Source organism: Carex rostrata, chromosome 10 (assembly GCF_964058835.1).
Source record: "Carex rostrata chromosome 10, lpCarRost1.2, whole genome shotgun sequence".
NCBI classification, from domain to species: Eukaryota; Viridiplantae; Streptophyta; class Magnoliopsida; order Poales; family Cyperaceae; genus Carex; species Carex rostrata.
The window spans coordinates 7531422-7547026 of NC_135927.1; the positions used below are offsets into that span (position 1 = coordinate 7531422).

The window sequence follows — 15605 nt, forward strand, 5'->3', positions numbered from 1 at the left end:
CGAGATTGGTTGCAAAAGGGTAGACTCAGACTTATGGCATTGATTTCTAAGAAACTTTTTCCCCAGTAGCAAAACTAAATACTATTCGTGTTTTACTCCCTTTTGCAGCAAATCTAGATTGGCCTCTTCATCAATTTGATGTAAAGAACGCATTCCTACATGGAGACCTTGAAGAAGAAATTTACATGGATCCCCCCTCCCCCTGGATATGAAGACTTGGGAAACCAAGGATCCGTGTGTAAACTGGAGAAAGCACTTTATGGTTTAAAGCAATCTCCAAGAGTCTAGTTTGGAAGGTTTAGAAATGCCATGGTGAAATATGGTTTTATGTAGAGTGACTCTGATCACACTCTATTCTTTAAGAGGAACCAAAGGAAACTAACTATTTTGATTATTTATATAGATGATATGATCATTACAGGAAATGACCGAGAGGAGATACAGAAGCTTGAAGACCAACTCTCAAAGGAGTTTGAGATGAAAAATCTCGGAGGCTTGAAATACTTCCTTGGAAATGAAGTGGTCCGATCCAAGTATGGTATAGTCTTATCTCAAAGAAAATACATTCTTGATCTATTAGCTGAGATTGGAATGATTGAATGCAAACCGGTTGATACACCAGTAAGTCAAAACCAGAAATTGGGAGAGTTACCAGATGAAATTCCCACGAATAAAGAAAGGTACCAAAGATTAGTAGAAAAATTGATCTATTTATCCTACACTAGACCTGATATAGCATATGTTGTGAGTGTTGTGAGCCAGTTTATGCGCTCTCCAAAAGAAGAACATCTAGAGGCAGTTATGCATATAATTAGGTACTTGAAAGGAACACCTGGAAAAGGGATACGATTTCAGAAAAAAAAAAAAAAAAACATCTGAGGATTGCAAGGTATACAGATGCTGACTGGGCAGGCAGCCTAAGTGACCGAAGATCTACCTCTGGGTACTTTACCTTTTTAGGAGGAAACTTAGTTACATTAAGGAGCAAGAAGCAAAATGTAGTGGCCCTTTCAAGTGCAGAAGCTGAGTTTCGAGGAATCTCAAAAGGAATATGTGAACTTTGTGGTTAAGGAAGTTAGTGAGTGAACTTGGGTTTGAACCACAGGAGGAGATGAAACTATTCTCAGACAACAAAGTAACACTGGACATGTCCCATAACCCAGTCCATTATGATCGGACAAAGCATGTTGAAGTAGATCGACACTTCATAAAAGAGAAGATCGACTCAAAGATACTAAAGCTTTTGTTTGTTAAATCTGAAAGTCAGCTGGCATATATACTTACGAAAGGGGTGTCAAGCAAGTTCTTTGAAAGCACACTTGACAAGCTTGGCATGACAGATTTGTACGTGCCCGCTTGAGGGGGAGTGTTGGTGTGTGCTGAATTTGCCAACAAATAATTAGCTCAAGAAATCTTGTGTTTTAAGGAAACTTATTTTATTTGTATCTGTTTCTATTTCTTGTGTAGGAGAGAATAGGAAAGTTATTTTTATTTTATTGCTTGCTGTATTTTCATACAAGGCAGCAGCATATATAGCTAGGTCTTTTCTTCTTCTAAAGATTATCAGAAAAATATTTTCTTATGTAAAAGAGATTGTTACCAATGAAATAAAACTAGTGTTTCACGAGAGTTGTGTGTTATTTATTCATTTCTAACATTGTGACACCATCCAATCTGAATCCAAACCAATTCAGATTTTACAGACTAAAAATTATTTTATCTCAGGTTTTATGAATATATCCAAATTCTAATTCTGCCTTGTAAGTAGCACAATCAGAAATAACTCTTCTAACTCCTATCCGCTGTCAAATCGGTCCAACATAAGAAGAGCAAATAGATTCAATATCTAAGAGAACCCAACTCGAATAACTAGAGATTCAAAACAATTTGAACCTCAACATAATGAATTCAAAAACTCCTTGAATAATCCGAAACCCTTAGAATAATTTATATGAACTTGTGTGGATCTAATTTGAAAGCAGTTCAATCTTAATCCGACTCAATTAGCAATTGCCTTCTCTATGATGAATTATAGCGTGGATTCCTCACACATGAGACCCAATTTGATCAAATTTCTATCAAATTATCTTGAAGTTACGACTTACGACCTCCAGCTTCTGTGAGGATCATTCAAAAAAAAAAATGTATCTTAATGTTTAAAAAAATAACTTTCATCTAGTAGAAAAAAGGCAATGTCTTCTACATAGAAACTTACTCGTTTATTCACTTAAATAGATAATTTTTGTGTGAATTTAGATGAAACTTATGATCTTTATTTAAAAGAAAAAGGTAAATTTCATTGGAGTTTACTAAATTTTACTTTTTGTAATAAATTGGTTACTGAAATTTAATTTGTTTCACATGAACTTCTGAATCCGATAAAGTAGTTACTTCGTCTAGAATACTAACAAAATATGTTGTAGAGTTCCAATTTATCATTTATAACTAACTGTGCAGGTTTAAAATTGGAATATGAAATAATTTCTCACCGATTCCACCTGTGTCTCAAACTCATCGTTTATCTAGAAAGCTACTTCTATGTCAAATGTTTGCTTCTTCCCAGAGTTTGACCCTAATGGTGCAACACTGTAACCAAGTACTTGCAGCTAGACGTTATACTTTTTTCTGTTTTTATTCCTCAAAAAAAAAAATAATATAAAGAAAACCAATTCCAATTTAGAAAATTATTTTTTAATCTAATGATAACATTAATATTCTTCTTGTGAAGATCATATCTTCGGAATTAAAATGAAAATCCCACGTTCATATTAAATAATTGAAAAGCTTGACCTTCAACATTTATTACAAAAAAAAAAAAAAAACAATTTTATTCATAAATTACTCGCATTCTTAGTAGTGATTGACAAAAACATTATACTCCACAACAAAATTGCCGTCCTTGTCAACCGAGTTGGTATGTGCAAGCACGTACCCACGAGCGAATCTAAACAACCCGCTTCCTCCGACAATCGGCATTTCCCTCACGGAAGTAAGCACTTCGTTGTGTCCAAAAATAGCAATTGTACTCCCATTATATTTCCCGTCGGTTAACACAAAGTTCATTGCCATGAGAAGCTCTGAATTCTTTAACCCTGCCGAGGCATATAATCCTTGTGCCCGGCCCACTAACTTTGAGTTCACATTGGGTCCAGTTGTCAGTGGGTTATCGATCATCTGAATGGATCCGAACGCTGTGGTGGATGTATTGGTAGCAGGTGCTTGTACTACTTGAACAGAAGTTGGGTTTGAACTGTTTGTGATGTCGTGCCAATAGAAACGAAAGTGACTCGATTTTTCAACAGTGGTGCGTGAAACAGTCTGGCTGCTCATGAGATAGGTATTGGCAGGGTCGGAGGAGGTGACCGGTGCAAAATTGGCTGGAAAGGTAAAGAGTAAGAGGAGACAGGAGAAGGTGGTGCATGTACATGTAGCCATTGTTTGAGGGAATGGTGTTCTTTTCTTCTCTCCTTTATTTTTTCCTTTGCTTTTGATTGGACCACCAAAGGAGATTCATGGCTCATATATAGAGGTAGTATATAAGTTTATAGGATCATGTATAGTAACGCCCGATAAGTAGTAAAGCCGTTGTACTGAAAGTATTGATAAAATAAACCAAAATATTATTTTCTTTTAGTGAGAAAATAAGTTATTTTCAAATTTGATGAGACAATTTAATATTAAAAAGTTGTTGGTGGCTAAGTCAGCAATTGAAAATATTTTGCAAACAATTTCTTCTTTAAAGTGATCTAGAAGTTACTTTTTCTGGCAAACTTCTTCTTCTTCCTGGAGTTTGACCCAAAAAGCTAGAAAGAGACCAATTTTAAAATTGTATTTGATTGATTAGAATAACTCAGTTTTAAACCTTCTAACTTTTGAACTGCTTAACCATTTTTTTCCCATCAATACAAATCTAGTAGCTCAAATAAAAGTTTAAAATTAAATTAAAGAAGGGAAAAAATGAGAAATATTGTTTGTTTTTAGTGTGAAAATAAGTAATTTTAAATTTTGATGAGAAAATTGAATATTAAAAAAAAATTATGGGTAAGTCAACAATTATTCTAATGTTAAATTAATAAATAAGAAATATGTTTATTTTAATAAGATGATAGATAATTCAAAATATTGTACCAACAATTCTTCTTTAAAGTGATCTAGTCATCTAGAAGTTACTTTTCTGTCTAACTTTTGCTTCTTCCTGGAGTTTGACCAAAAAAGCTATGAAAGGCAGAGAGTAGAGAAATATGCATGAGTTGGTGGTATTAGATTTGTGTGATTAAATTCCTGGCGTATGCGCTTTGGCATGTTACCGTATTAGAAAGAAAGAAAGAAAGTAGAAACGAGAAAGGAAAATAACTTGACTTAATTTCTTGGCAGTGGAACTTTCAGAATAACAGAACAAAGATTTCCAGGCGCTTTAATTAAAAAAGTAAAATTTTTGTTGCAGTCAAAATAAAAAAAATTAGGAATATTGCCTAACTCTATAATTTTAGTCTGACTTTCCCACACATTATAATGTTACAACTCATGCTCTCTATTAATAGTAGACGACATATATGGACATCTATGTTTTGGAGAATTTTGGTGATTTTTGAAGATTATTTGCTTGGCAAAATGAGCTAAGGAAGTAGGTAGATCTATATAGGAAAAGTTCAATACTATTTTAGAGTTTTTGGAGGATTGGTAAAGATTTTGATAAAACTTCAGCATGATTTTGGTACGAAATTAATTCTAGTTAAGGATTGAGGGTATGGCTGAAAAGTTATTAATTTTTATAATTTTTAAATAATGGAAATTACTTAATTCTCACTATATTATTGATGAACAAAAAATAATAATTTTATTCATTTAATATTTTTCGTACAATACAATACATGAGTTAAAATGACATTGAGAAACAAAATGTAAATATACATATTTGGTGCATTATATATCTATAATCTCTTTGAAAATTATTCTGACATGTTTGATTCATGGTACTCTTTGTTCCTCTTTTTCTTGCTCTTTGTTTGAATCTTAAGCTTCACTGTCATTAAAGGCACCTTGCAAATTGCTATTTCGGTTCGTGCATCCCGTATCTTTGACTGTTTTTGAGTTGCATGCATGCATGTTTCACTTTTCTTATGATTTATGATATTTTTCTCTTTATTAGAGGATTCTAGCTTTATATATGAAATTAAGCAAATTATTGAGTTGACATACCTAGATGCGAACCAGTACATTACCAGTACCAGTTCTGGCAGGAGATGTATGGCTTGATTTATTCATTCGTGCGGCTTAATTACAACGTATACATTTTAATGGGTGTACGTGACTAATATTTTTAGTCTTGCTCAAAATCATATTTGATGGCCTAATTACTTTTGGAGAAATTCTTTCTATTTATGTCGAATTTGCAGAAATATTAATTCAATTCTATATACACTTCAGACGAATAGATTTGCTTCATTAGCTTGTTAACTAGCTTTTTGAGTGGTACCAGATTCTTCATTGTTTACTGAAAATTAATCTAAATTGTGAGTCTGGATCCAGTTTAGATATGCCAGTTAAGTTTTACTATAAGTTATAAGTACGAGTCTGGCTAGTATAATATCAGTGTCATTTTAGCCTATATAACACCAATTCTAAAATCTATCGAATTGACTTTAAACAATGAATACAAACCGTTTAAACCGATCTACTTCATTAGTTGTGCGTTTACATGCAAAATTTATACATTCTAGTATCAAGTCAAACGGTTAAATGTGTGAGTTTTTAAGTTAATTTTAATACATTCATTTTTCAACATTTTTACCGCTTGATTTTGATACTAAAATAACTCGAAAATATAAAAAATTTACATGTAAACACATCACTCATAAACTAAATCGGTTTAAACGGTTTGGATTAATCGTTTGAAGTTAGTGTCATATGACACCAATGTCATAACTAGCCAGACTCTATAAATACATTTACTCTGTTTGGATGACATAGGAATAGCGCTAACTCAGGAATAGCTGCTATTCCTAGTGAGCTATTCTCACTATTTCACATTTGGGTGAAAAAAACGCCATTCTCAACACAAGGAATAGCTCGGGTTAGCTACTATTCCGCTATTCCTATGAAAGGTTGGGTTAGCGGCTATTCCAAATTTGGGGTTAACGAGCTATTCCGAGCTATTCTTTGTTTCATCCAAACGTACGGTTAGTGATGCTTTTGTTGAAATGGAATGGTGCCAGCTAGTTGGTTCATAAAAACATTTTCTGATATCAAATATGAAATCCGTGGGTTTCAACCAATTTTTGTCAATAAAAACAAATTCTGAGGTTAGTAACATACTTATATGATTAATATCTGTCGAAATGTATTAAATTCAAAATCGACAAGACATGGGCTGTCTCAGTCCAAGTTGAAGAAATAAAATAAAATGGACCATTGGGCTTTTGCTTGATATGCTGAAGGGAATTAGATCATCAGATCATCAAAAGGCTGGAAAGCCTCTCAAAAATCAAGGGTTTAGAGAGAATATTCTTTGATTTGGCATCTCCTAATAGGCATGTAACACCTTAATTTCTTGAGGACAAAAATCGTAAGGGATAGTGGTAGAATTGTGTCGAGTTGCATTTGAGGCCAAACTGGGCTTAAATGGAGCCCCATCGATTTTGTGCTTTCAATACATGACACAGATCATCCTTATGCATTCCTTATCATGTACAGGAAAGAGATGGAGCTAACGGGCAGGTCCCCCCTTCTTAGGAATTTTTTTTTAGAAACCATAAATAAAAAATAAATTTATCAGACCAATTTGATTGCTTTAATTTTTATAAAAGTCATAAGAACAGAGATGCCATTTTGGACCGAAATATCTTTTTTTAGAGACCGAAATATTATTTCGGCCCCATACATTTTCTCATATTTCCAGAGGCGGAGTCAGACTTTCTGATTATGGGGGTCAATCGTGAATGGGGGTCAATTTACGGTATCCGTAGCATTTTACTCTAAATTATATAGAAAACTGTATATAAATACAAAATTTTTGAAAACTAATGGGGGTCAATTGACCCCCATTAGCCCTTACTGCCTCCGCCTCTGCATATATATTTCGATCAAAAAATAATGTAGTTGCTAGATAAAACTTATGAAAACATCTCGGATCAAAATGAGATGTGAAATGACATCTCGGTCTGGAAAAAGAAACATTTCGGACCACTGTCGTTCTTTGTTTGCATCCTAATTTTGTGTACGGGTGTTTTGCGTGAGCCATGTATTGTTTAGTACATAGGTCTATTAATGCTTAATTCAATGGAGCTTCTTCTTGGTTGAACTTGGTTTGTGTAGTCCATGCACATGACAGTGGGGTCCGTACGGCTTAGGCTCTTACAACCAAGTCTATCCTGACCTTCCCCTATTTAAACTCAGCGTCTTAGGCCTTTGACTCTCTGGTTTGTGGGCCACCATATCGTCAGTTCTCCTTTAAATGTACCCAAGTTGCACCGAATTGGTTCTGCCATGGATTTTTGACAAAAGTACCCCATTTGGGCACCCAAATTAATTACAATAACTTGGAAAAATCATATTAAATTAACCCCTTTGAGATTTTCTGAGTTCTTGGTTTCAATGTAATCATGAATTATATTATTTGTATCCTATTCATGGTTTGACGTGTAGAATACTATCATGAATTATATTTTTATAAAACCACTGCCCATTTCATAATATTTAGTTTAATGCATTTATTAAACCAATTTTTCAAGGAATTAATGATGTAAATTCTCTTAGATAAATTCCCAAATGTTTTAGGGTTCAATAGTATGTGACAGTGTATGAAAGATAAATGACTAGGATGCCTCTCGGGGACTGGGTGAACCCTTCGCTCTTTCGCTAGAGCGAATTTTGGCGATTCCTAAAAACCCAAACCCTAGCCCAGCCGCCACCTCCCACTCCGTCACCTTACCTCTCCGACTCCGATGCCGCTACTCTCCCCTCTCTCGCCTCTTCCCTCCGCATCAGATCGGAGAGGAGGGTGAGGGGAAGGGGAGGAAATGAGAGAGAGAGACAGATGTGCGTACCTCGAGCTGAGGGTGAGGCGATGGGTGCACCTCGAGCTAAGGAGAGGAGGGAGAGTGACCTGCCATGAGAGGAGATGGCGCAAGGAGGTATCAGTCGTGATGCGGCCAGTGAGGTTTGTTCGTTGATGATCTCATTGCCAGTCTCCTCGACAGTTGCTGTTGATGCGGCTGCTGAGATGGGTCTGACAGGAGCATTTGAGGGCTTCAACTTGACGGTACCAGGTACCGGCGGAGTTATGTTAGTACTGCGTGACGGTGAGTAGATCTGATCGTCGGAGTGCGGTAGTGGTCGAAAGAGTTGATCCGATCGTGAAGTGAGATGAAGATTAAAGTATTATAGTGATTATGAGTTTATATCAGTAGAATTAGAAGAGTAGATTTAAGAATTTAGAGGTTGATCATTAATGACGATTAGAGTAATTTTGAGTTATTTAGAAGATTTCATGAGAATAAAGAAGTAGATTTAGGAATTAGAGTTGCTTGACTCATTATTGTAAATATATTTTTTATCAATCGAATTGTTAGTAGGCATTTAAAGCCGCTAACTTTCAAAAAAAAGAAAGATAAATGACTAGTAAATGTCGCCAAAACCTCACTGTTGGTTTGAACCACATTCCATACTTGTTGTTCATTGTTGTTTAATATCTTACACAAGTCATCTTGGAAAACTTGTTGTTCGTTGCTGTTTAATATCTTACACAAGTCATCTTGAAAATAAGTTGTGGTCTATTAAAGAGTTTAGAAAACAACGTAAGCTAAATATGTAAGCTAAATATGAAAGATGGATCAAACTCAACAATAAGTATTTGGGACATTTATGGGTCAGACCACGCTATATGACATTCTTGCACTGCTGCATGACAATTGATACACTATCAAGTGTTGTAATATTTGTTGAATATGTATTTGGAGAGATGTATATATATATGCAAGCACATTTCAATATATTCATTATGTTGAACAGTTTGGATCGATTATTTGAACTTTTAAAACTTTGAAAATCGAGAGTGTAATTCAGTGTCACCAAAAAAAGTGTAATTGGATCCCTCCTCATATATATATATATATATATATATAGATGGGCTATGGTGCATTGCAATGCATGAACCCCCTTATGCATTGCACTATAATTACGGATTTAAAGTCCAAATCACTGATCCGAACCGTTAGATGTTTAATCCATATTGAAATGTGCTTGGAGACCAAATTTTACATTTTTTCGAAATTTTTTACTATTTATTAAGCAATTTTGAAAATTGCTGTTTTGCTGTGAACAGTAAAAAAACAGTAAAATTTTCTGGACCATCAGATCAGCGACTTTCAAAATTGCTTAATAAATAGTAAAAAAATTCAAAAAAATGTAAAATTTGGTCCCTAAGCACATATTAATATGAAGAACAAGATGAATGGTTCGGATCGGTCGTTTGGACTTTAAATCCATGATTTATAGTGCAATGCATAAGAGGGTTCATGCATTGCAATGCACCATATATAGCCCATCTCTATATATATATATATGTTGAATATGTGTTGAATTATGGATGTATACGTAATGTTGAAATGTTGTATATTAAATATTGAATATTGGTTTATGTATGTTGTAAATGATGAATTTATGAATATTTAAAGAATCATGGATATATATGGATGTGTAATTGTCTGTTTAATCATGGATATCATATACGGTTCTATCACATAAACCTTGTATAAATATCATCATGCACAGTTACCGAACAAGAACCGTGTATGATTCTCTTAGATAATGCACAATTCATTTGGAGGAATCGTATATATAACCCTAACTATGATACACGGTAAACCTACCTGTGTGCATTTTCTGTTTAACGCATTTTTTTGGTGATCTGACACGGTTCTGTTGATGTAACCATATACAATTTCTCGACACTTTCATACATGGTGCGCACGGGCACGGTTTCGGAACCTTATGTCATTAGCGTTTTTAACCGTGTATAGTCCATTTTTCTATAGTGCATGCTTCTTGTTTTAAAGGTTGTTGCGTGACCAAAAAATGCACACTATCAAATATTAACAATTTTAGAGAATACATTAATTATATCAGTAGCCAATAATTCGTATATACAAAACCAAGACTATATTACTTTTAGGATACAGTAATATGGCGAGCGAAACTTGCACGTTAAAAGTAATAGAAGAATTTCATTTTTAAACATCTCTTTGTCATTTGTTCAGTGGTCCACATTAGATATAATCGGACACAATTATTGACATCATCTTTCATAAAAATGCTGTGTACAATAATAACACATTCAATAACTAGAGAAAACAAATGAAAAATAGCTTAATTTCAAGTACATGATATTAATAGAGAGGTACGTATATGCATGGCGAGGATTTTCCAAAGATAATAAAGCTATCTCTATCCATTCATCTTAGTAAATCTTTCACATTTTTAAATACGTGTCGATCAGCGACACGTGAAGAATGAAGGATTAATGTGGCATGATCTTTCATTAAAAGTAATAGAAGAATTTCATTTTTAAACGTCTCTTTGTCATTTGTTCAGTGGTCCACATTAGATATAATCGGACACAATTATTGACATCATCTTTCATAAAAATGCTGTGTACAATAATAATACATTCAATAACTAGAGAAAACAAATGAAAAATAGCTTAATTTCAAGTACATGATATTAATAGAGAGGTACGTATATGCATGGCGAGGATTTTCCAAAGATAATAAAGCTATCTCTATCCATTCATCTTAGTAAATCTTTCACATTTTTAAATACGTGTCGATCAGCGACACGTGAAGAATGAAGGATTAATGTGGCATGATCTTTCATTAAAAGTAATAGAAGAATTTCATTTTTAAACGTCTCTTTGTCATTTGTTCAGTGGTCCACATTAGATATAATCGGACACAATTATTGACATCATCTTTCATAAAAATGCTGTGTACAATAATAACACATTCAATAACTAGAGAAAACAAATGAAAAATAGCTTAATTTCAAGTACATGATATTAATAGAGAGGTACGTATATGCATGGCGAGGATTTTCCAAAGATAATAAAGCTATCTCTATCCATTCATCTTAGTAAATCTTTCACATTTTTAAATACGTGTCGATCAGCAACACGTGAAGAATGAAGGATTAATGTGGCATGATATTTCATGAAAAGTAATAGAAGAATTTCATTTTTAAACGTCTCTTTGTCATTTGTTCAGTGGTCCACATTAGATATTATTGGACACAATTATTGACATCATCTTTCATAAAAATGCTGTGTACAATAATAACACATTCAAGAACTAGAGAAAACAAATGAAAAATAGCTTAATTTCAAGTACATGATATTAATAGAGAGGTACGTATATGCATGGCGAGGATTTTCCAAAGATAATAAAGCTATCTCTATCCATTCATCTTAGTAAATCTTTCACATTTTTAAATACGTGTCGATCAGCAACACGTGAAGAATGAAGGATTAATGTGGCATGATCTTTCATTAAAAGTAATAGAAGAACTTCATTTTTAAACGTCTCTTTGTCATTTGTTCAGTGGTCCACATTAGATATTATTGGACACAATTATTGACATCATCTTTCATAAAAATGCTGTGTACAATAATAACACATTCAAGAACTAGAGAAAACAAATGAAAAATAGCTTAATTTCAAGTACATGATATTAATAGAGAGGTACGTATATGCATGGCGAGGATTTTCCAAAGATAATAAAGCTATCTCTATCCATTCATCTTAGTAAATCTTTCACATTTTTAAATACGTGTCGATCAGCAACACGTGAAGAATGAAGGATTAATGTGGCATGATCTTTCATTAAAAGTAATAGAAGAACTTCATTTTTAAACGTCTCTTTGTCATTTGTTCAGTGGTCCACATTAGATATTATTGGACACAATTATTGACATCATCTTTCATAAAAATGCTGTGTACAATAATAACACATTCAATAACTAGAGAAAACAAATGAAAAATAGCTTAATTTCAAGTACATGATATTAATAGAGAGGTACGTATATGCATGGCGAGGATTTTCCAAAGATAATAAAGCTATCTCTATCCATTCATCTTAGTAAATCTTTCACATTTTTAAATACGTGTCGATCAGCGACACGTGAAGAATGAAGGATTAATGTGGCATGATAGGTCAATAGGCTTTCTCGACAAACATATATATGCTAACTTTTTTTTTTTGCTTCAAATATGCTAACTCGATAGGCAAGTACAGAAGGTATAATGTGATAATGTAACGAATCTCTATCATGGGTCCCACTAAATAACCGACTTTTGAATATCTGCCATATATCTCTGTGTTAAAAGTTGACTTCCTCAAAATGTTAACTTTTAGCTCAACTGTTTTAAATATTCTTAAATTAAACAACTATCAGTTTCATTCAAATTTTATAGATTTATCAAATAGTTGAAAACTAACTTCTGTGAAGGTGAAGAACATAAAGTGATTTTAATCAATTATTTTGTTTTTTACAATAATTACCTTTTGAAGTAGGCATTCACGCACAATTCTTCAACATAAAGTGATTTTAATCAACTATTTTGTTTTTTACAATAACCTTTTGAAGTAGGCATTCACGCACAATTCTTCATATCAAGTTCTATAAATTCATAATAAAGGGCAATACCTGCCAACTTTATTTTAACGAGCATTATTCAGAAAGGAAATAACTGTATTTATGTCTATTCCTTTTTCTTCAATGAGAGAGCTAAAATAGGAAATTTTAGCTTCTCCTTGAGGAGGTGCTTCGCAACATTAGTGGCAAATCTTGAGAACAAGTCATCGACTATAGTGCTACCAAAATGGCTTGCAATCATCGACTCTATAACAGACCGTATGACCTTTGCGCAATTTGCTCCACTTTGGACATTGTCAAGCACAGCATCGTCATCCAAATTGTGAAATGGATCCAGGTTCGACTCAAATGTTTGGAAGTGGATAATATCAAATAGCCCTTGTAAGTTTATGATTGCCTCGACTTCTTCAGCAGAAGGCGTATAAAAAGGTAGATTGAAAGTGTCCATGTTTTTCTCTTCCACAAGTCCCTTCAAATATAAAGATATAAACAATGAAACACTAAAGTGAGAGAAGTTTAATGAGTTGTATGTATATATATATGTCTCTGTTTCTAGCCCCTTGATCTTTCCTACGGCTTCGAGAGTAATAAACTGAGTTCAAATGTTAGGTTTAATTGTTGTTATCTCTCATTTAAAGCAATCTAAGGTAAGAATTAACAATATAAGGCTCCTTGAGTGTGAAACAATTAATTTTTGATGCAACCTTAAGTACAACTCCTACACTGTATGTTGCAATACATAATAAAGTTGGGTGGCATAATTAAGGTTCTATAACTTTGCTCTCATTAATATTTTGAGGTTATAGGATTGTAATAATTCTTGTTGTATTTTAATACTGATGCATGCATACTAATTTTTTTATTAAGTTTGAAAATCACTTTCCCTGCATGACCAAGAGCTGTGTGGACATGAATACATCATGTTTGTTAAACTGGAAAAAAAAAAGAGGCAGCGTTCACAAATAATGGATTTGTTTGATTATTTAAATTTGAAAACTAATAGATTTTAGCTAATACCTCCCGGACCATTGAGTCCAGTGACTCGGCAAGCAATCCCCAGATTATGCTCCACTCACCATCCAAAATGTCCTTTTTATGCCTTCCCAGAAATGATAAGACCATCTGACCACAAGGTACTAGCTCGTCACAGCGAAGCTTGAGAAAGTGCGAGAAGTCGCTACGGAATTGTTCCTGATATAGTTTCCCCACAAGAGGTGGGCCTGTTTTTCCAATGTATATGTTTCCTTTGTTAAGAGGCATACCATTTTTTATGTCCCCTACATCTTTAGGCACCTAATACATATAAATTTGTTTGTTTATTAGACAAGGTAAATCGTTTTAACATCATACAGCTTATTAGTATGCATGACGATTAAAGGGCTTCAGTCATATAATATGACTTCAGACAGTCATTTAATTGTCAAAAAATAAAATTTAATACATTGTCTATCTAAATAATTTAGAAAACATTTATATTTTTGAACTTTTTAATTTGAACAATATTTTTCTTAAATATATGTAATTTTGTACAATTAGAATTGGTTGACCATAATAATTAGACGAATGTTAAAATTATTCTAATATTTCATTTTTATGATCAGAGCATTGCTTTTTAACTAAAAGAACTGTTCACAATAGTACATGTATATACCTGAGAAATCCACTGCAGTGAAAATGTGGAATGGAAAAAGTGAACACTCTGGCGAGGAAGAAGCCGTCCATAGAAAGATCCGGGCAAGCCCGCAACAAAATACGGAACAACAATGGTAACTTTTTCCGCTCTCACACTCTCCTCAATCCGGTCGAGCGACTGAAAGATGTTGTTGAAATCGTTATTGCAAAGGTCATTTAAGAAGAACTGCATCTCGGGTGGCTGTTGTCCTGATTTCAGACATTGATTGCTAATGATTCTTATCACTTCGGACAACAAGAGGAGTGTGTTTGGGCCCGAAGCGCATCCTAGATCAGCCACCGTCATCTTCTCGGGATGAAGATTTCTGTATATTTCTGCAAGTGCTTCCTCGAGCATCGGCCTTATCCTTAGTAATGCCTTCCTCTGATGTAATGTATTATATAACACATGTTATGTACATAATATATCCATAAACAATAACAGCATGAAATAATATTTAGCCCAGTATATAATATGTTTTAATATATGAGATGTAGGGAAAAGTGCAGCTGCCAAAAAAATTCCTACCGGTATGGTGCTATTGGAAGCATAACTTGTTTCACTGCTACCGCCAACCATGCAAAGAACTTTTTCTACATCCATTGCTCCGAGATTCCTCTTATTCTTGTTCTTCTACTGTCAGTATATATTCAAATGCCACATGTTAATTTAGGTATAGATTGTAGGTGAGCAATGATTGGAGTAAACAAATATGCATGGTATGGTTATCAGTATCACCACCTTCCAATTATTGTATGGTTATCAGTATCACCACGTACGCAACATATTAATAACGGATATTAATTTCTGGTTCTTTGGTTTTCCCTAGTTGCAAAACATAGTCATATAATAGTACGTACTAAAGTTGGTTGGTGAGCGATGATTGGAGTCCTGGTTTGCAAAATGAGCCGAATTGGACTGGAATTCAATAGCGAACCGATTTTAAACCGGGTTGGCTTTTAAACCGAGTTAAGCTGCCTGCATTATTTTTTTTTTTTTTAAATTGGGCTGGAATTGGTCTACGGCGAGCCTATTTTTGACTGATATGTGGCATGCAATTTTTTTTTCTTAAAATCAGTTGAATTGGGCCGATTCTTTAATTTGGGCTTGTTTACCCTTATCTGGGCCGAAGTAATTTGACTGCGTACAACAACAATATAATGACAATGTTCTTAGTAAATGTTACTCCTTATATTGTGCCTCACTTGTGACTCACATGCACAGAAAATATAAAAAAAAGGTTGTATATTTCTAAATTATAATATAAAAAAGATTCAAATGCTTCTA

The 15605-nt window shown here is 33.8% G+C and overlaps 1 protein-coding gene and 1 pseudogene across 2 annotated transcripts; both read right to left on the reverse strand.

The window, feature by feature from the left end:
* Positions 1-2773: 2773 nt before the first annotated feature.
* Positions 2774-3465, reverse strand: LOC144560592 (dirigent protein 22 pseudogene; annotated as a pseudogene). The gene has a single exon (XR_013513423.1). The product of XR_013513423.1 is annotated as a dirigent protein 22 pseudogene (transcript).
* Positions 3466-12596: 9131 nt separating this feature from the next.
* LOC144560556 (anthranilate O-methyltransferase 3-like) lies at positions 12597-14981 on the reverse strand. The gene is made up of 4 exons (XM_078309784.1): positions 14847-14981; positions 14298-14702; positions 13664-13939; positions 12597-13115 (listed from the first exon to the last, which is right to left on the reverse strand). The coding sequence occupies exons 1-4, from the start codon at positions 14919-14921 to the stop codon at positions 12753-12755; spliced, it is 1119 nt and encodes a 372-aa protein (XP_078165910.1). The 5' UTR covers positions 14922-14981; the 3' UTR covers positions 12597-12752.
* Positions 14982-15605: the final 624 nt, after the last annotated feature.